Raw genomic sequence first — 21,398 nt, 5'->3', positions numbered from 1 at the left:
TCTAACAGTTCATAACTATAAAGCTGTGGGCCATCATATGCACATAAATACACATTTTTGACCTTTTCTGTGCAAAACTACTGTTTGGATCCATATTTCTTCTTGTCAAACTGGACCTAGCTCAGCTGCCCTTCCTTTTGTGAGATCTCAATCAAGTTGTTTCTTGAAGGTGACTTAAAACTGTGTTTAAAAAAAAAGAGACTGGTATTCGTGAGATTACTCAAAAATAGACATACCCCCCCCCCAAAAAAACAAAAAACTAGTCTGCTTCATCTTATTACACATTAAAAAGCTGCAGGCACCAACCTGCAAGCTGCTGTTTTACTTACGGTAGTTCATATTAGTAAAACGTAATCTTGAGGAATCCAGTATAACCAACCTTTTTTTTCATTGTCAATGATAAAACAGAAGAGTTCAATGAGTAACTTTCTGTTCATGCAGTTAAAGCATCCCAGTATGTAGCATTTTTAAAAAAAGACGTACGTGGTTTTTTTTGTTTTGTTTTTAAAAAAAAAAAAAACATGCTTACATAGAGTAAATGAGTGATGAATCCTTCCCTGATCTTTTTCACTTCAGCAGGTTTAAATTCCTTCTCAGAGGTAACTCGAGTCAAGAGCTGATCAGTGGAGCCACATACCTCACTTCCTCTCTACTTTAAAATTGGGACAGTTACCACATTTGTAGCTACACTGAAGTTTGCAAAACACACAGTTTCAACATGTTGTGTTCAATTTAGTCAGCTGGAAGCACTAGGTGGGTGAGTTTGACTGAATGGTGCTTGGTTAGACTGGTGTGGACCATTAGAAAGAAATGTTGCTAAATTGCTTTTACATGACTACAAATCTAAATTAGCTTCAGATGGTAAAAACAACTACAGTCCTCAAAGTCACTTGAATTCTAAGATGTTACTTGCAAACAATATTAAAGCCCAGGTTGGCTCATCACAGATTATAATTAAATAAGTCTAGCGAGGAACAGCAAACAAAGATAACCCAAGGGCAGGTTCAGAAATCATTGACAGAGTTCATGTTGTGGCTGAACAGTGTATTCCAACATATTCAGTGGCTCTTGTGAAAGGAAAACAATGGAAGAGTCACTATTTAAATAGATTTGTTGTGCTCGCCTCATAGAAAGAAGCCAGCACACTGCACTAATGTCAAATTCTCTGCGTTTACTATAAACAGTAAAGATACCCTCAACAAGCACTTTCTGAATGCCATACTCTACGCAGGAGCTTTAACTGTAAAAGACACCATCAGGCATCAAAATTCTGGTTGCAAGTACAAGACTTCCTGCAAAAAAGAAAAAAACAACACAAAAACTAATCAAAGATAACATGATCAAGATATAGAAATTATTTTTTTGGTCAATGCACAGAAACTAACCTCAGGCAAACCAAAGATATTGGAAACCAACATAAATATGAAGTAGTTTCTAATTTAAATCTGAACCACCCAGTATTCTATCATCTTCAGCCAGAAAAAAGGCAGAAGATGGCTTCTGTTTGTAGATCCATCAGTGTACGATAGTAGAAGTGAGCCTGACGTCCAGCTTCCCCATCATTTGAATATTATTGAAATGAGCCTTTGAAGTGGCTAATTACTGGACAGGCAGTAAGCTTGGGTCTTTTGAATCCACCTTCTGCGCTGGGTGTCTGGTGGGGGTCCCAGGGGGTGCCGACACTATTGGCGAGAGGTGGTGTGGGGTTGGAGGGGGGAGGTTCAGGGGTGGCGGTGAACAGCCGGCATGCAATACGTGAGAGGCCCCATGTCTGTACTATCAGTGGCATCAGACGGGAAAGAGGAAGGAGGGGGGGAGGTAGCTGTGTGCGGCAGTTATGAGAACTGCAGTGTGTTGAAACAGTGACTGCAACACTGCACAACCTAACATCCCACAATCACGCACATCAGTCACGCTGACACTCTCTTTTCCTCTTTTTCTCACAGTCACACACACAAAACACTGCCTCAGAAAAAGTTGCATCGGTTCAAAGTGTCTTAAACCTCACATTTAGAACAAATGTTTGCCAGTGCCTAAAACAAACACCTCTCCGCACACAAAATTACAACTCTTTCAATTCTCATATAATCTAATGATTAACCTTGAAAGCTCTTTACTTGTGAGGCCATATGCCGGTCTAGGATGGAAATGCTGCGCTGACACCTGCAGCGCTTTTACACCTATCCGGGTGCTTGGACTGTACAGACCACGTGCTATGACAAATATTTACACCATGACAGAGCCAAGTATATTTGTCTTCTCTCTAACTGTGTCGCTCTATTTCAAACACACACACACACACACACACATGTTCAAGCTTGACACACACCACAAAGTATATCCAAAAACAGCCACACACCTAACTGGATCAGATCTTGCTGAACCTGGCAGACCAGATCTGAGTGTGGGTGCCCTTTAAACAAGATAAGCCTGTACAGGTTTGTGTGAGGACAAACTGAGTGCTGTTTAACACTGACACTGCACAAAAAAAGCTGGAGGGAGGAGACAAAGCATGCAAGGACAGTAGTGGTGGTGGTGGTGGTGGTGGTGGTGAGGAGGTTAAGTGCAGCTTGTGAGTAGACAGCTGAACCTAAATCCCAGATACACAACACCACCCCATCCTCCCTCTTGCCCTCCTCCTTCTTCCCCCACCCCTTCCTTTGCTGCTGTGCCGAGCAGGAACATGAAGTGGCGACCCTGACAATATGAAGCCGGCTGAGAGCCCCGAGCACCAGCGACGCATACTTACGCGGTCCTAGGCGTCCAGACAAAGCTGCCGGTTGAAGAAGCAGAAGAGGCGACAGAGAGGAGCATGAGACTTGCTTGCCGGCACAGCAGTCCACAAGCAATCCGGCCTTCGTTCGGTTGTATTCCTTTTTTATTTCTTCCAGCCTGTGCAGTGCACAGACAGAGCGAGCACCGAGACACACATGCGTGCATTCACACACACACACAGAGCCAAACACACACACACAACACACCTCCCCCCAGCGCAGCACACACGTTTCTCATTCTCTTGCCTCTTGTTATGGCCAACGCTTTCTGTTCTCTCCTTTTTCCTTTCTCATTATCTCTGTCTGCTCCTCCCTTCCCTTTTTCAATATCCTCTTTCTTTCTCTTGACTACACATGCAGTCGGCTTCTCTTCGCAGCCCCCACCTTCCCCTCGCTCTCTTTCACTCCCTCCCTCCATTCCCCTCCCTCTCGCACAGCCTCTCCCTCCATCTCCTCACCTCTCTCTCTTCAGTGTGTGCAGAGCGAGAGGCCATTATCTGAGCCACAGCGGGCACGTACGATGGAATGGAGGAGTGTGCAGTGAGCAGAAACAGAGAGAGCAGTGGGGGATAGTCGCTAGTAGCGCCAGCCTAGGAAACAGCAGTGTAGCAGTGCTCTTACCAATGAGAAAACCTCTCTGTGTCTCTATCCACGCCCTTCAACACCTCTTGATCTGCTGCATTAGATGACTTTACATATAAGGCTATGTGTGTGTTTTGTTTGTCTACTAAAGCCCAATATTGGCAATTTCGGCTGTGACAGAGCTTCTCTGCTTTCGAGCGCAGAAGGTGAACCAGCGGCTGCCAAGCGAATTCACAATCTCAACTGACAATGGCGTCAACGGGAAAAAGAAAACGGAGCAAAGAAAAGCAACATTACATTGCTGGGTTTCCTTGCGGAGATTTTGTTCCATGTTTGAGCGTCTAGATTCAGCTCAGCTCTGGGCCGAAGGAGAAGGCACCGATAACGGTTCTTCGATCTCCATTCTCCTCCTCATCCACATTCAGATCGGTTTCCTATTGCTCACTCGAAAAAAAGAAAAGCTTCAGTCTTACACCTGTGGCTGATAATAGATCCTCAAGCAAGGCTGCATGCACAAGAGAATTAAAGGCTGGTAGATAAGGAGGGAGCTGGCTGGCTGGCGGTCTTGCTGGCCCTTCCTCCAAGATCCAAAGGATACAATTGAGTGGAAGGTTTCTGACTGAAGGAAGCTGAGGGGGCACCTATTATATGAAACTCTCCATCGCCAGCTCACTCATCTACATGGGGGAAGGAATACAAACAAAATACTCTACGGTAAAAGAGAACGACAACTGCATTGGATGATGGAGAGGGAACAGTGGATGACACTTCGACATCAGCAAACAAGGATGAATATCAAGGAATGTAGGATGACACTGAGGAGAGGAAAGACAACAAGAGTCTGTAGAGAAAACTGAAAAGTAAGACACAGTTTCTCAGTTATTCTTGTGACTGATTCTGTAACAGGAAGGAAGATGATGAAGAACAGGATGATGGTACAAACAGAAAGAGGGTCACCAGGTTGTTGCCCAACAAAGTGAGCAACCACAGGCAATCAACTCATTACAGTTCGCTCAGGATGCGACGCTTGTGTCCACCAGCCTACGATAACGTTGTCTTGTAGTTTTCTCCTCACCGTTGTTCCGCCCTGGCATCAGTACCACTATCATTATCAACGTCGTCATCATCGCTGGATGTTTCCTCTCGCCCACTAACCGAGAGAGCTGGCTGACCGGCCTTGTGGTCCTCTCTTCTCTCCTACATTGCTGGACTTTTGGAGCAGATTTAGCCGAGAGGAGGAGGGGGGAAAACATGGCCGTCTCCCCCATGCAGATCGTTGTCAGCTCCTGCGTAGTATTTTTCTCTTACATTACTGAGCGTGTGTCGGCTACACTGCGCTACGACCGGATTAACTTCAGCAACCTTTCCCTGCTTCACTTACTTTAGCTTTCCCTGTTTCTCCTGGTCTCTCTTGATCTCTTATTTTCTCTGGCTTTTTCAGTCTTCCTCTGCCTCCCTCGATTTGTCTTTCTATTTTGTTTCCTGAGCCTTTTTTCCTTCTAGCATAGCTTATTGCATTACCGTTCCAACACTTTCTGACGCACTCGCTCTCTGGCCCTGTAAATTGTACACTGTCTGTCTCACTGTTGCCACACATATTCGTATATACACACACAGATGAGCGTCAATCCCAAAGAGAAACACAGCGCAGCCGAAGCTGTCTAAGGGAAGGAGAAGAGAAGTAGAGCATTAGGTCACGTGACCAGGGAGTGCCAATGAGCGAGAGGGAGAGCAGTGAGCAAGAGAGGTAGGAAGCACGTGTGGCGGTGACGTAGCTGCACCATCATCAGTGTCTCCCACCAGGACACTTGCCTCCACCACTGGGTGGGCACATGTGTCATCTGACACATGCCCACTCTCTACTATCACCAAAACCACACACCAACGGACACTCGAAAAACATGCTCTTTTATTCACCCCGCTGGCTTGTGCTCGCTCACTCCCCCGGCTTCAGTGACACAGCATTTCTAGCTCAAGACTCGACTTAACCCCTGAATCACATGCTCTCCACGCTCAGTTCCTCATTTTAAAGATCTACTGAACACAGCCGCGGTCTTTTTTCCATCCTTAAATGCTGTCTCTTATCAGAAGTTAGACCTTTCATTGTTCTGATAACAATGCCTGTATACTTAAGATAAAAGCTCAAAATTAGGGTCGCTTGGCTAAAAGAGACTTTGGCAAACCAGCAGTCACCAAAGCTAGATCTAAATGAGCAGTGTTTTAAATCAACAGAATCACATGGCTGTTACGCATCCATAGCTTTCAAATGAACATCAAGAAAACAAAACAGAAACATAAGCTGAAGTTGTGAGCTAAGAAAGACTAGAGAACTTACTCACACTGTTAAAACAAGAACTCTGCCTGAGTCTGTCACTGTCCATGTACACAGCTGAGTAAAACAAAGAAGTTCAGTTTGACCAAAACAACAATATAGAGGAGTGACTCTCTATATTTCAGTCTACAACACATGCTACCGATTCACATACAGTGTAAATATGGTGTACATGACAGACTTCACGCTCTGTAGGTAGATAAAACTCATTTACAGTAAGACAACTGATGATTCAAACACTTGTGCTCTTTGATGACTCATAACCATCATCATAAAGCCGGTGTCATTTCACATAAAACATTACTCTCGTCATAAGCACAGTCATGTTTGACTAAATCTAACAAAATAATAGCAATTAATTAGAGAACTTTGATAAGAAACAATAACAGTATGCTTTAGGATGTTTCTGTACTTTAAAACTTATACAAAGAAACGATGCAACAGGTTCGTTCAAGAGAGCCGTCCTAAATCACCTCCTGGTTACTTCTCAATTAAATAACGTATCTCTGACAGACAATTGACATTACAACTGGAAGGCAGTCGATAGCTGTGTCTTAACTTCTGATATAACTGTTCTTTTCACGTGACACCAAGACGTGAAGAGATCTGAAATGATAACAACAATCCAAGTACCCTGACTCGTTAGTGAAAATGGAATCACACTTACGGTAAGCCTGCTGTAACCCGGCATTGACACAGAGTGGAAGGTGGAAGGCTCCTAATCACACACCGATCACTTCATCGCACAATGTACTCAAATTATCATCCAAATGAGTTGCTTCACGCCCTCGTCTCTCTCTTGCTCTCTCCATTTCTATCTCTCCATCGCTCTCATTTCTCTGCCTCTCGCTCGCCGTTTCTCAGCAGCATGGAGAAAAGGTCTCTGGTTGTAGGAGGTATGACTGACAACAGAAGTGCATCCTCAGCTTGCATATGACTAAGCCTGAGTCATCTTTATCTTTTCTTCTCAACAAAGTCCTGACATAAAACCCTCACACACTGAAACAAGCTTTTCACATTTTTGCCAGCACATCAGCAGTGGGAGGTCTACGTGCATGAGGCACGTAAGGACCACAAAAGAACAAATTGTTCATTTTCAAGGGGCCCATGGGGAAATGTGCTTCTGAAAAAAATGGTGGGACTTCATCATTATACAGCACTTTAATGAAAAAAAAAACCTCATTTTTTTCTAGCAGTCTTTAACCATCTCCCAGAAGCACAAGCATCATGACATGAGGGTCCACTCCCCTCCTCCCATCTCCTCCTGTCAGCTGACTCCGCCTCCCTCCCATCTACCTCTATACACCCTTATCCCCAACCCACATTGTCCTGCAGTGCAATGGCATCAAGGTCATCTGATCTGACACACTCTGTGCACCCCCTCCTCTGCACCCCCTCCTTTTTGCTCGACATCTCTTTATCTTTCACTTTCTCTCCCTCTTCCTGAACCCTCCCCCCCTTTCCCTAAAGGCTACTGCAAATGCACAAACTGTCATCAGATGCAGAGGCACGCTTTAATGATTTTTATCCCCACATACAGTACGCTAGTATGCACACAGTTCAGTGAGGGTCACTGGGTTTATTGGTGGGCGGGACTACAGCCGGCACATTATACTGTAACATAGTGGGAGCAGCAGCACAAAGTGGTTCAGCCTGACTGAACAAATAAGACTAATATCTTACTAAGATGTCTAACTATGATGGTCTTTAGTTTTTGCCTGGCTTTGCCTTTTTAAGAGACTAACCAACCACAAAATGTTTTTTTGTTTTGGGTATCTGTAAATGAAAAAAATATATAAAGAGTATGCAATGTCATTTTTCAACAGCATATACCAAAAAAAAAAAAAAAAAAGAACAAGTCTTGTGTACATATGTGTAACTATATGCAGAATGTACAGTATCTTCATTTTTGCAAATGTCTGTTGGGCTGTTTTTCTCTCTTTGTCTTTGCCTCCTACCTACACCAGCTTCATCCCCAACCCGTTTGCAGGCAGGATGGTGTTAGGTTCAGGGTGTTTGGGTGTACGTTGTAGTACTGAGTGTAGGGTATCCAGTCTGAGTCATACCTCCTGACATTCGGCACGTGCAAGTCAGCACGAACCGCCCAGCTGGGGAAGGTCTACACCCCCTCCCCCAGCCTCACCCTCTTACTATTCCTCACAAAGAGAAAGAGAGGAGTGGTTTGGGAGGGAGGAGAGAGAGAAAAAAATGGAAAGGTGGTGATGGGTGTTGGGGGGGGCTGGTAGGCAGGGTGGAGCGGCAAAAAAATAACGAGGAGGAAGAGGCGAAGAGGAGGGGGGCGCTGTTTTTTAAGAGGCAGCTCTTTGTGCTTGAGGTTTGGGACATGAAAAGAAGGCAAGGAATGTAATTAATATACAGCACAGCCTAAGTTAGACAATTTTGAATCTGAGACAAGACAGTGGAGCACAGAGAAAGCAAATGGACAGAAAACAAGTAAGCTAAAAATGGTTCACAGCAATAAAAGTACACTGTGTACCGCTACCTGCCAGGCTAATGTGTGCCAAGTCAAGAAAAAGAGCTGAGTTGTCAAATCTGATGGGACAGTGATGTAATCATTAACAGAATATAGTAGTTACAAATGGCAGAACATTCCTGAGGGGTGGAACTCATCAGTCTGAAATACCAAGTGATGAGTTTTGCGGGATAATATTTTGGGGCTACAACAGAAATTTGTCAGACTTGAGAGACAAACACAGAGAAAAAGGGAGAGAAACCTTCCTCAGTTCTGCACAGTGGCTGGTTGCCAGCCTTGTCTCTCTCAGGACGTGGGCTAAGATTAGCTTCCCATATGTTCAAGTCAGGCGTAGCAGGACTTAAAGGGCCAGTACGCAACTGTGGCATAACTGGAAAACCTTCACTGTGCCTAATGAAGCTGCATATCATCAAACATAGACATGTAAAATCCTGGTCAAAATATCCTTTTAATAATTCAAATGAAAGACAAGTTCACAGCAGATAATAGGTGGATGAGAGCTTTCGAAACTGAGTGCAGGCAGTGCAGTTCTGAGCTACTGCCACTTTCATACCTTGTCTCACAATATAATCAGTCCTATACTCCAATTTTTTTGGAGGTGACATCCTCCAATAAATCCAAATTAATATATAGTTCAGAAATCAACATTTTCTTGTGGGTGTTTCAATAGTGTGTGATAAAAACGCCGACAGCTGTTGCACTGTATTACATAAAACCTGGCAGTGTCTGGCAGCAGTGGGATTCAGGACTGTATAAACTGTGTGCCCGGTGGGAGCAGCAGAGCAGGCGCCAGAGAGGTGAGAGTTAAAGCGCTCGAGCAACAGCTGAGGGCTCCTCCCCCTTCTCTTTCCATTCATTTTTTATTAACTGCGGCACCAGGCGGCTGACAACCTCCCTCCGACATCAAACACAGATACCACCAACGATGCCAACAAGCCACCAACCACAACTCATCGTGCCATGCAGGATATCGATCGAGCCCAGGACTCAGAGTGGACAGCTATGGTCTCAAGTACATACAGAACTGCAAGCAGTGTAGCATAACAGACAGCGCAGACTCGAATGTCTGCTAATTGTCATTAATTAGAAATGAAACATGACAACAGGGCAGGGCTTAACAAGTCTTTATATATTCATGATTGCATGCAAGTGAGGCAATTGTTGGCAACTATATACACTAAAGGGTCACATGGAATCCCATGAGGACAATAAGATGTGATGTTTTGAAATCCTTGGAGTGTCTTTAATAAAATAGTTATTTTAAAACTCTTAAAGGAAGGCTGATTGAAAGCACCTTCACCACAGATACAGGAGTTTCTAGTGCTGAGCAGCAGCTGACTCTTTCTGGGTGTGCATGTAAGGCTGCAGTCAAGGTTAAAAAGGTAAATGGCTTATCAACTGTAGAGAAGGGTTCACCTTGAACTTAATTCATATCATCAATACTATCAGGGTGGAAGAAAATGTATAACAATACTGTTTGGTCGTAAGTGAGGAACATAAATATACAAAATCTTTTCTGGATGTGTAGAAGGGACAACATGTACTAAATCTTTGAATATATTTTTGATAGTGATGTAGTCGTAGTAATGTGACTGTTAACAGAGCTATGCCATCCAAGACCAAGAGAAAAGCACAAATGACAAATACCGCATTTTACAGAATGTTACAGTTTTTAATCTAAAAGATTATCTTAAACTGCCAACGCAGTTTCATTGCAACTGTTAGAGATCTTGAAATGCCTTTCAGTATAACTCAGTATCCTCAAACAAGAAGTAATATAGAAGAACAGAATTAGTTCTTCACTTTTTATTAAAAAACATTTGAAGTGAAGACCAAAGCAAGTACAAGAAACATGAGTCCCAGAGGAAAATCTCTACCAAACAGGCCCACGTCTACTGCGTACTAGTATAATTACTGAGTGTATGTCACAGCTTACTCACATTGTAATCATCTATTAGAAGGTGCGTGTCATGGCACATGGGTAACAGAGTTGCAGTTCTTTACCTGACTCAGTGGAAAGGTAACAGAACAGCAAATACATCGAAAGCTAGAGTGAAAGGAAAAGGTGATGTCAAACCCTCCACTTCCTGAGTCTGTACTACATACCAAAACCACTTACTACACAAATACACACACATATACACATGTAGTGCCGGCTAGTTGGTCATGTGACCAACCTTGGATGCCGGACTTGAGCTAAAATTAAAGCAATGATGTCATCAGACATTCAGTGTTGCCACGGAAACTAGGTCAGTGTTAACCCTTTGCGAACGAGGCTGGGGATTCCACACACGCAAAGCTCAACATATGATTAACAAACATTCCATCTGCCGTCACGCACTCACAGGTTTGAGTCTTTCAACTTTGCTTGTGACTCTTTCCCACCTGTGTGAAGCTCATCTCGTACAGAAAGAGGAAATCCTGTGCATGGGCGTGGAAAACATCGCACGCGTGCAGTCTGTCTGTCGTGTAACCTGTTGTGGTAAACTCCTTATTCAGTTTTTCTTCCTGAACAGCAAAGAAAACTACCACACAAATGCTGCGCTGTAAAACTGAAATAAATCATTCAAAGTGCTGCTTGACTCACTAGTAACCACGTCTATTGTCACACGATGTTTTTACATTCCAATTTCTTGGAGTTGTTGTGTGGGTGCTGAAAATACTTAATGATACTGTATAAGTGCTTATTTGAATTGTCGAAAATAGTGCCCTGAGCTTGTTGGGTGTAGACCATATTTGTGTGTGTATAACCAGGGAAGAGATCTTGCCGAGATAAACACTCCACCCAGGACGTGCACGGCAACCAAGACTCTACAAACAGGAGGTCAGGACAGCTACAAAGGCAGAGAACTTGTTAAACAAAGGAGAGGACAGTTCAGTTATCTTTCTCTTTAACCAGATGGTCGCATATACCTTGTAGATAAAGACTGTCTGCATATGGACAGGGATTAAAGCAGGCTTAGATGTAAGCTACAGTAGGCCATTGAACTGAGCTAAACCCATTTATGACATTTGAAACTGATTGACTAACCTACATTTCACTGCAGTCATGCAGATGAATGTGTTGCCCAAAGTAAATGTCGAATGTCTGATCTTGTCACTTTCACATACAGTATCTAGGTGCAACACTGAAATGACTCTCTATGTATGTGATGGAAGTCGAATCAAAGCGTTCTTTCTTCTGGGATACGACATCACAAGATTCTTATAACTCAGACAACAGTTTGTTTGATGCTCAATAAATCCTTTCTTTATGAAGCCTCGCCGCCTTTCCACACTCCTTCCCACATAAACACACAAGCGTGCCTCGACTCGGCAAGCTGTAGAACAGCAGCTCTCAGCGGCCACACGCCACAGGTTACTACGCCCGACAATCAAACACGTACGCATGCGTGACCCACTAACTTTTACTCCCTTTACCTCATTTGACTCCAGAACCTAGGAGAAGCAGGACGGCCCCCCTGGCTCCTGAGCCAGCGCGCAGGGTTCCTCCTCCTCCTCCCTCCTCCTTTCCCTGGTCTCTTGTATCTACACATGCCTGGCTCTGGCACCAATCAGCGGGCAGCGTGGGACGCTTTAAACTGAGGATGCCGCCACTTCATCACCGAGGCGCTTAGCTCACCACGGATTGGAGATAAAGCCGAAGAAACTCAGCTTCCGAGCGGTGAAACTTTGGCGGAAAGACAGATGCCTAAAGGGATCTAACGCACCTGTATTCCACCTCGCAGTGATATGAGCGCTAATATAATGAGCTTGTGTAGTCGCCGCGGAGAGCAGAAAAAAGTTAAATGACATCCTTGCAACACAGCGGGGATGATCGCAGCTTTCAATTTGTAATCGTTTTCAGTGGGTAAACCTATTTATACAAACATACATAATACAACTGACATGGTGTAATCACATGTGAAAGAGTGTGCATGCGAACTCATAGAGAACAGGAACTGGTCACAGTGTTGACTAACCGCGACATTTTCACTTCACTGCGCTGATGACCCAACAGCTGAGAATCACAACAACATGGCCAGAGATTATGCACTTGTGACAGAGATGACAGACACAAACACAACCCCACAGCAACACAAACCCAATGCCCTCTCTTACCTCAGCTGCCAGTTCAGGGTTTCCCAAGCAGCCTTGACTGTTGTCTTCAAAATATTCCACCTTTACAGACATCCAACAGAACAAGAGAGGGGGGGAGAGAGAAGGAGACAGAGAGAGATGGGAGGGGGTGAGAATAACAATCAATAGAATAATGCGACAAGGGCCTTTTCAGAAAGACTCGTCATTAAGGACAGTGCAACTACTGAAGATATTCCACCTTTACAGCCGTGTAGAATGGCTACACAACATTTACGCCATCCCACACGCAATCTCCTTATCATTCCTGTCATCCTCAGCAACCATCAAAAAGCTGCCGTGCACAGAAATCTCTTTTCTCTTTAATTTGTGCTCAAACAGTGAGCCGGCACTTCCCTCTACTGCTGGGACGGCGAATGAGACGCAGCAAAAACGAGATTCAATTTCAATTATGGAATTATGTAATGTCTGTATCCTGACCTGGTGCAGCCTGCCTGATGTATACATTTCACAAGTCTGCATAACCCAGTTTTTTTTTTTTTTTTTTTAAAGGGTAAAGTGATATAGCATGCAAAGTGTCAGTGGCCAGGTTAGTGGAGATGGAATAGATGGAAATGGTTCATGAAAGCAGAGCTGATTATTGTAAAACAATAGCATCTTCTTATTTTGCACAGCATGTACCCCCCCCCACCACCACCCCTCCTGTCTACATGGCCCTGGCTGTCTCGGTGTTAAATGATGTGTTTTGTCTCGAGCTGTTCCCCCAGTCCCGCCAACCTCCAAGCCCCCCTCTCATCCCCCCCCCCAACCCACCCACCTATCAATCCTAAAATAGTCTGGAGTGATGAATATTTACCCTCCAAGCCTCTGAGCTGCCTTGGTTTGTACTCCTCCGTCCGCTGGCCGAATCCCCATCAGAAGACTCCGGCTCCCTCTCGTCCTCACCCCTCTCCCTCTGTCCCTTTCTTCTCTCTCTTTCTCTCTCTCTATCTCTCCACTCTTCTTTCTCAGTCTCTCTCTCTCGTCTGTGTTCCAGCAGCCCATTCAGGAAGCCATCTTGTGTTTTTAATCTGGTTTTACATGAGCCCTCGTACGCACGTTCTCTCTCTCTCTCTCTCTCTCTCTCTCTTTCTCTCTCTCTCCCTCTCTCGCTTGCGCTCTCGCTCGACCCCCCTCCCTCCCTCTCTCCCTCCTGCTCTTATGCCAATAGGTCTACCGCACACACGCTCACGCAGACGCACGCACGCACAAGAAGCATTTTTTTTCTATCTGATCGCTATCACTGCTTCCTCCCACTCGTTCACTTTTTTTTTTTCTTTCTCCTTCTGCACACATGATGTGAATGTCCCCTCAACCACCCCCTCCCTCCCTCCCTCCCCTGGTCTTTTTTAAACATATACACTCGTGAACAAATGCACACACATTTACAAATACACACACACACACACACACACACACACAGAGCTTGCCGGAGAGACGTCACGCTACAGATAGCACACAAAGGCAGTCTGTCCGCCAATCAGAGGCCGGCTGGGCTCTGCTGCTAGGGTGAAACTGAAGGAGAGCAAGTGAGGGCGGCGAGAGAGAGAGATAGAGAGAGAGAGGGAGAGAGAGAGAGGGAGAAACTGGAGCTAGGAAAAAGAGGAGGTCAAAATAAAAAACACAAGGGTCTGTGAGTATGTGTTTGTATGTGTGTGTGTGCAGCACCATAAAAGAAAGGCTGACATAAAGAAACAAAGTGAAGGTGGGCGGGAGGTGTGTGGGTTTGTGTATGTGTGTGTGTGTGTGTGTGTGGGTTTGTGTGTGTGTGTGTGTGTGTGTGTGGGTTTGTGTGTGTGTGTGTGTGTGTGTGCGTTGGGGGGGATGGGTCCTCTCTATGCCTGTCAATTATCTCCTCGAACTCGCCATCCCTAAACAATGCCTCTGGTATGTGGTATCGCTGAGCACCATCTGTGTCTGGGCTGCCTGCAATAACTGGACTGGACTGCACAGTACAAACACACACACACACACACACACACAGACACGCGCGCGCACACACACGCACTCCCCCAATCTTGACAGGCAAAATGCACAATTACACAGCAAAGCCCACCGTGCTGACTCAAAACGAGTGAAGACACATGAAATGAGTACAGCGTAGTTACAAGACAAGTCATTAAAGCTCCATAAAGTAAAGTTATGTGTCATAACATCACAGATCATCAGCTGGGATTGTGTTCACGTATGCAAATCAGTGATCTGCGAAGGAAAGGCAGCCAAAAGCTTTCACTTAAAAGGAAAAAAAACTGCCGGGGACTCACATGTTCTTTGTACAGTCTACGCAAGAATGGCATACCAAGCATATTTTGGAGGCCTGTGATCAGAATGTTTACACTCTGAGCATGAAAGATCATCTCCAGCTTGCATCTCTTTAAAAGCAGACATCAGCACACGTTCTTGCCAAAGTCCTATACACAACCACAAAAGCCAAGGGGAAATTGTTTGGTCCATATCAGCAATCGGGTTCTGCAGGCAAGGTGCATTTCTCCTTTTTTAACGAAGCCCTCTTTAAAACAAAAAGCTGTCACTGATCAGGTTTTGTGAAACGGGAAGTTTGGCAAAAAACAAACAAACAGTGTGGCAAAGCTTTTCTGTTAAGATATGAAAAACAGCGATGGCGTGCGAGAGTGAAAAGGGGGCTGCTATATTAGAAAAACGCAAAAAGACAGAACAAAGTCAGCAAAAGTTCAGACTGCCGGCGAAGACATGGCGGATCGAGGTGAAACGGACAGACAGCGAAAGGCAGACAGAGACGGGGAGAATCGAAAAAGAGAGAGGGAACTGAAGTGTGGCGCGGTGAGGCGAGGCAGCCACACAGTGACACAGCGTTTGTAGTTTCTGTCTGACGCTCTCATATGGCATGGGAAATCCCCTCTGCTGACGTCACAAGGGCCACGTGTGGGTATGAATGTGTGTGAGTGTGTGTGTGTGTTTATGTGTGAGCAGAGGCGTGTTTGTGGTGAGCTGGACAGCAAGAGCGGCTGCTTGGCTTCGGCGTGCTTCGTTACAGGTGGGCCGGGGTAGCTGTAGCGGTACTAACAGCGTAGTCACAGTGCAAGCGCACAAGTGATAGATGTTACGCATGAGAAGATAGACTTCACAATTATTGTTCAAGTAATGAATTTATTACTATTTGTTTGAATAGAGGTATTCATATAACAAGTAGAACCTACAGAAATAGCAAAGTAGTGGTTATAGGAAAAGAAAGTGAAATATCGTATCCACGATTAAGCATTCACCGAACTGTGATTTAAATGTTGGGAAACACCCACGAAGGGATGACCGTTTCTCAATGAGGAAAAAGTAATGCAAAACACACGCCAGCCAAGAGTATACGTTACTCGTTGAGACTGTCCCAGCCTCCGACAGACACCTGGCAATCACTGACTGAGCGTAATCACGCACAGACACAAATCCTATCTACTCCGAGACAGCGTCATAATCCTGACATGCCCGTGCCTTCATTCAGCTTCACTTCATTCACACACTGCCTACTCACCTAATCTAACAACAGATTAGAGCCTCCCCTGACCCGCAAAAAACTCTCATACAAACACAGTCACCACACCCAGACACAGCAGAGTGAGGCTTATTATTAAAGCTGTGCTGATAGTGTGTTGTAAAAATCTGCATTTGGCTACAGGAGGATGGACAGTGCACAAGGGTGCTGGAGTAGTTTGCCTGCAATTAGACAAAGTCTAATTAGTGGTATTAATTAAGCTAGGATACCCTACTCCTTATAGAGACAAAAGCAGTGCACATCCTTCTGTTAACCCTAATCCTCTATTTCATGCACATGAGCAATTACAGTCACCTGTCTCAAGTGGTTTAACTGCAAAGAAACCTCTAAGGCATCCTGAGCACATTACTGACTATCAGGAAACTCAACCAGGCTGTTAAGTATGATGTTACATGAACGTAAAGGCTCATGGGTAGTATGAGATGTTGTATCCAGACACATACTGAGGCAGATTGCTGTGGTACTACAGTGATCTGCAGAGCAGTTGTCACAGGAGAAGATGGAGGATGTGGCAGATCTATACAGAGGTTAAATGGCAGAGATGGAGGGACTGTGGGGAAGGGATATTGATGAATGGATGGATACTTGGTTAAGAACTGTTTATGGAGAGAAGCGGCACATCATGCACATCTTCTGATTCTCCAGCTACGTTCACCACTGTCAGGAGAAATAGTGGACAAATAAAAATCACTGAGGGCCATACTAGTATTGATGAAATGTGATGAAATTGTTCTCATTCTGTAACAATACAGCACACGTGTATATTAAACATCATGATAGGCAGTGTCACAGGCAGGGTCCGGCTATAAGGAATCTTGGCCTTGCTGTGTGGCTGTCTTGGCCTAGCCATACAAATACTTGCTTTCTGACTTGCTGTTCTGTGATCAATATGAAATGCATAACTGAACAGATCTAGTGAAACATGCTGACTGAAAATTTTAATTCATGTTACATTTACATTTTGATTACTTATCTGACACACGCAACTTGACATGACTGCTGATCAATATGGCATTAGTGCATTGCAACTGTGCATTTATGCAATACTAAGAGTCTAGCCACGGTGGCAGCTTAGTGAGGCTGAGCTTCAAGCTAAATTCTTCAGTCAGCATGCCAACATGCTTAAAATGGCAATGCTGACTAGCTGGTCTTTAGAAGGTTACTCACCGTGTTAGTTTAGGGTGCTAGAATTTGCTCTAAGCACAAAACACAGCTGAAAATGTTCGTGCTTTTGCAGGGATTTGGTCATAAACTACCCAGTGATTTGCTATACCTGCTTCATCCTGCAGAGGGACATGGGAGCCTGGAGCCCATCCCAGCCGACACTGAGCTAGAGGCAGGTGCACCCTGGACACATCCCATAAAACCAGAGGTGTTATAATAAAATTTGTAATTACGCCATTGCGCTGGAGACAGCTGTGGCTGGAGGCATACTTTTTTTAGGTCATCAATCTGTCTGTTCCATTCTTATGAATGCAATATTTAAGAAGTGTCTGAATTTCTTCAAATCTGACACAAACAGTCACCTAGATTTAACAACAAGCTTATTAGATGTTGCTTTACAAAGATCGATTTTACTGTAACTTCACAGAACACTTTTTGGCCAGAACTCACAAATCCATACACTAATCATGGCAAAAGTTTACACAAATCTCTATCAAAATAAATGAAGAATGGATGACATTTCATATTCAAAAGGTCAAAGGTAAACTTCACTGTATCTTATGATGTCGACATTGAATAACAATCTTTAAAAACATTGACGGCCATTATTTCACACTATAAGCCAGGAACAGAAGGAGGATTGTGACCATATTTCGCATTTGACTCGATACTGAATTGGTGACACCAATCTTGGGTGTCCACCAATTAAAGTCCTTCAAGGTCTTCACTTATTTCATGAGTCTGGATAGACATGGATGTAAACTGTAACTTGTGCGAGGCGGGGGTCAGGGGATCATGAAAGTCAGCAGATTATATTCTCCAGTCATTTTGATAGATTGCTCAAAATGTCGAGACAATCCATCTGAAAGGTATCTGGACACCGCCATTCCTACAGAAATGTAACATCACCAATTAAATGTTCTTGTGCCCCCACAACGTTCAAAATAGGTAGTATTGGTGCTGGATGGTGAATGAAATGGGTGAAAAAGGTTTGTTGGAAAAAGAGGAGGAGTTCAGGCAGATATCAGGGGTTTTAAAATATAGAGGCTGTATACTTCTATTAGTATTGCTATTAGCTTTGGACAACAACAACGACACAAACAGAGAACCTCTTTAACAAAGACTGTGTCAGTATCAGCTGCTGAACTCACATGGCAGGGAATGTGATGTTATTGTTAGACATATTACATATGAATATGCCTAATGATTCGTACTAGTCGATATTTGCTTTTTACACCAAACAGAGACATGAGCCCATTTGTTTGTCCCGTAAACAAAAAGGCGACTATTTTTGATACTTTACTGCTGAATCGAGACAGTAAACTATACTCATTTTGCAGAGGCGTTGTTCATGTGTTGTTGCTGCCACTTTAGAAGCCTCTTAACAGACAAGACAGGACAGGCCTGCACAGCGCTGATAGAAGCCCTGTTTGTGGCTGAACAAACACCATACCTTTTCCTCTACACTTCTGCTTTGAAGTCTGCAAAGGTATCTAAACCTTCAGACATACAGGGTGGAGATCTGAGCTATAAAGCCCTTCAGCATTTGATATGATAATATGTGCAGATTTTTTATATCACCCTTTATATCACTAAAATGGGTTATGTATTATGAAATTCTGACATTTTTATAAGTATCTCACCTTAAAAGGATGGCAGTACAGATATCTTTTCAGAATTGTTTTGTACAGACTGTCTAGAATAAGGCAATTGCACAACCATGGTGATGGGATACTGTATGACTTAAAATGAGGGGAAAATACATCCTCAGTGCCTAATAGAAATAACTGTAATTATTTTATTCACTCGAGTGTTCATATACAGTAGTTTCCTTGCAGACGTGGCAAGCCAGGCAAATGTTTGCTCAGCGCCATAGCCTCATGATCAAAGAAGGGGCACTGAAAAGCAAATACACTGTTTTGTTTATTTGTCATACAAAGTTTGATGTAATGTTAGTCCTATGTTGGGGTCATTGCAAAAAATTTGCTGTAATTTCAAAACTTGACAACGCCTTCATGCGCAGAAAACAACTCTATCATTAGAAAGGGCAAGTTCTGATACTGATTTTGATGTGTGGTGCGCCTATGATATGCAACTATAGGGACTGTGAATTATTCAAATGAGAAGCAGAGATGTGGAAAAAGAGAGCATAAATCAGTACAGATTTTACTCTGCAGGGGGGTGATCTGTCTTTGTAACGTCAATGCTTCAAGATGTAGAAATACAAAACAAGCATAATTGCATATCTAGATATTAACAAACCTGTACAATGACGTACTTTATGAGTAATTCAAAGAAAAACACTGGGTGTGGAGATGGATTCAGAGCTGTGTGCAGATTGTAACTGTGACTAAATATGAGTTAATCTGGAAATGTCACGTCATCTGGTTTCATTTACTATATGCTATACACCCTTGAAATTAACGCTTTAAATCGAGAAGAGGTGATACAAATTTGGAGAAAAAATGCATCCATCAGGCCCTACATGGTAATCAAACTGATTTTTTATGGAATGGATCCCACAAAAATACAGTATAATGGATGTTTTATTGTCATTTTTGATTATTTTGCACTAGCATATTTTGTTTTTCTTCTGACATTTTTAAGGAATTGGAAGGGGTTATAAATTATCTAACACTTCATCCTTATCTTCCGATTTGGTCTTCAAAAATCCTACTGACACAAGCCTCTAAAGAAGCTTAAAGACTCCCTCTTTCCTTTTAAGTTCTTCACATTACTTCACAAAACATTAAACACCGTCTAGCGATTTTGCGAGTCTGTCTGCGTCTGTTCAGGTACTGTGGGAATGTTACTACCAGAAAAGAGAGGCGATGTGCTCGTTTCTCTGTTTATTAGTCTGTTTAGTTTGTGTTCACTGGTCAAGCTTTAGCAGCATATCTGGTTTTTCCTGCTTCTCCCCCTCCAATACTGCTGACCATTTACTGCATCTTCCCGTCCTCCTCCTTGACTTTACAGCCCTTCCCCCCAGTTAAAGATGCTGGTGCACGTACAAACACACACACAGCCACACACACGCGCGCTTCCATTAACACACAAGTGAACGCTTTAAGAAGCCGCACTCTCTCTCTCTTTCTTTACACACCCACACACACATACACACACAAATACAAAATGGCCTAAGGTTAACCCCCCACCCTCTTTCGAAGCCTCAGAGGTCAAAGGACAAAGCACAGGCAACTGCAGGAATTCTCCACTGCTGCTGCTTGGTAGTCCTCACGCTCTCCCAGCCGTGCAAACACTGTCCACTCATACTAAAACTTTGCTATTGCTTCATTTCAAGGAGAATATTTTAACACTTTTGAGAAACATATGCATAAAACTGACGATTAGAAGGTTACCCATATCGTCAGCACACAAACAGCAAACTCACAATCTATTTATGAACTACATTCATAGTGGATGTAAGTGCATGGGCCCTTCTTGTTTTCTGACAGCACAAGACAAAGTTCAGATCTCTGGTTTAAATAAGTTTGTGGGAAGCAGCATTAACATCATTTAGAAAAAATAAGAGTGTGTTCACATTTTAAGATAGGCTAATTTATGTGTTTGCTACCAAGGATGAATTTTTTTTCACGTTTAAATCCACAGAGTGGATAATTTTATCCAAACAACTGCACACAACTAATTTAAAATTAGATTTTTTAATAAACTATTTGTTTTGCTTGTCATAGTCTAACCAGTAGTGGTGTAATCTTGTTTGTAAAGCACACAGTGCTGCACCATTGTATGACGTGTGCTCTATAAATATATTTGAGTTGCAGGACAATCCCTTCCATCTCTGGACTAAACAATAGCTAATGGTTCACAAGCAGATGCTGCGACAGTGCAGTTGCCATGAGGAGAATAAAATATTACACTCAAAATTCTAATTTATAAATTGCAGTGATGGAATTCAATTACTATGAAATGCTCCACATCTGTTTACATTATAGTGGCCTGTTGCTCTTTAGGGTGAGTGCTTAAATAAGCAACTGACTATCTCTCTAAGCCCAGCCTGAGGAGAAGCAGGGCAAGGCTTGCCAACAGCAGCACAGGCAGCTGCAAAGCTTAATTTTATTTGTCTGAATGGACATCCCTAAAAAGATGTGTGTGATGTCTGTAATGGCTGCACTATAGCAAATGGATAGATGGATACACTCTGCTCTTTTTTAGTCTTCTGATCAAGTACCATGAGCACTGCTTCACAATGCCACAATCAGAACATAGTCTGACTCAAAGTAAAACATGTTTCAGTTGTGAAAATGTCCCAAATGAGTGTGCAATCTAACAAAGTTAGTGTGTTTTAGGTGGACAAAAAGTACATGCACACATTCTCTAGGATGAGTGATCAATAATGTTTCCCTACTTGTGGTCTTATGAATGCTAATATGAACCAGTAGTGAGCAGGCACCG

The 21,398-nt window shown here is 43.4% G+C and overlaps 1 protein-coding gene across 1 annotated transcript in view; it reads right to left on the bottom strand.

Annotated features, from left to right (window-relative positions):
* tet3 (tet methylcytosine dioxygenase 3) overlaps positions 1–13,343 on the bottom strand; it is a 36,753-nt gene extending 23,410 nt beyond the window's left edge. The window contains 3 exon segments of the mRNA XM_008297725.1: positions 12,284–12,343; positions 13,116–13,280; positions 13,283–13,343. Of these exon segments, the coding sequence (XP_008295947.1) occupies positions 12,284–12,343; positions 13,116–13,280; positions 13,283–13,303 (246 nt within the window). The 5' untranslated portion in view covers positions 13,304–13,343.
* Between the last annotated feature and the right edge of the window lie 8,055 nt (positions 13,344–21,398).

This window comes from Stegastes partitus, unplaced genomic scaffold, assembly GCF_000690725.1.
Source record: "Stegastes partitus isolate 25-593 unplaced genomic scaffold, Stegastes_partitus-1.0.2 Scaffold26, whole genome shotgun sequence".
NCBI classification, from domain to species: domain Eukaryota; kingdom Metazoa; phylum Chordata; class Actinopteri; family Pomacentridae; genus Stegastes; species Stegastes partitus.
Note: the sequence above shows the minus strand (reverse complement) of the source record. Positions and strands in the feature narration are given on the sequence as shown.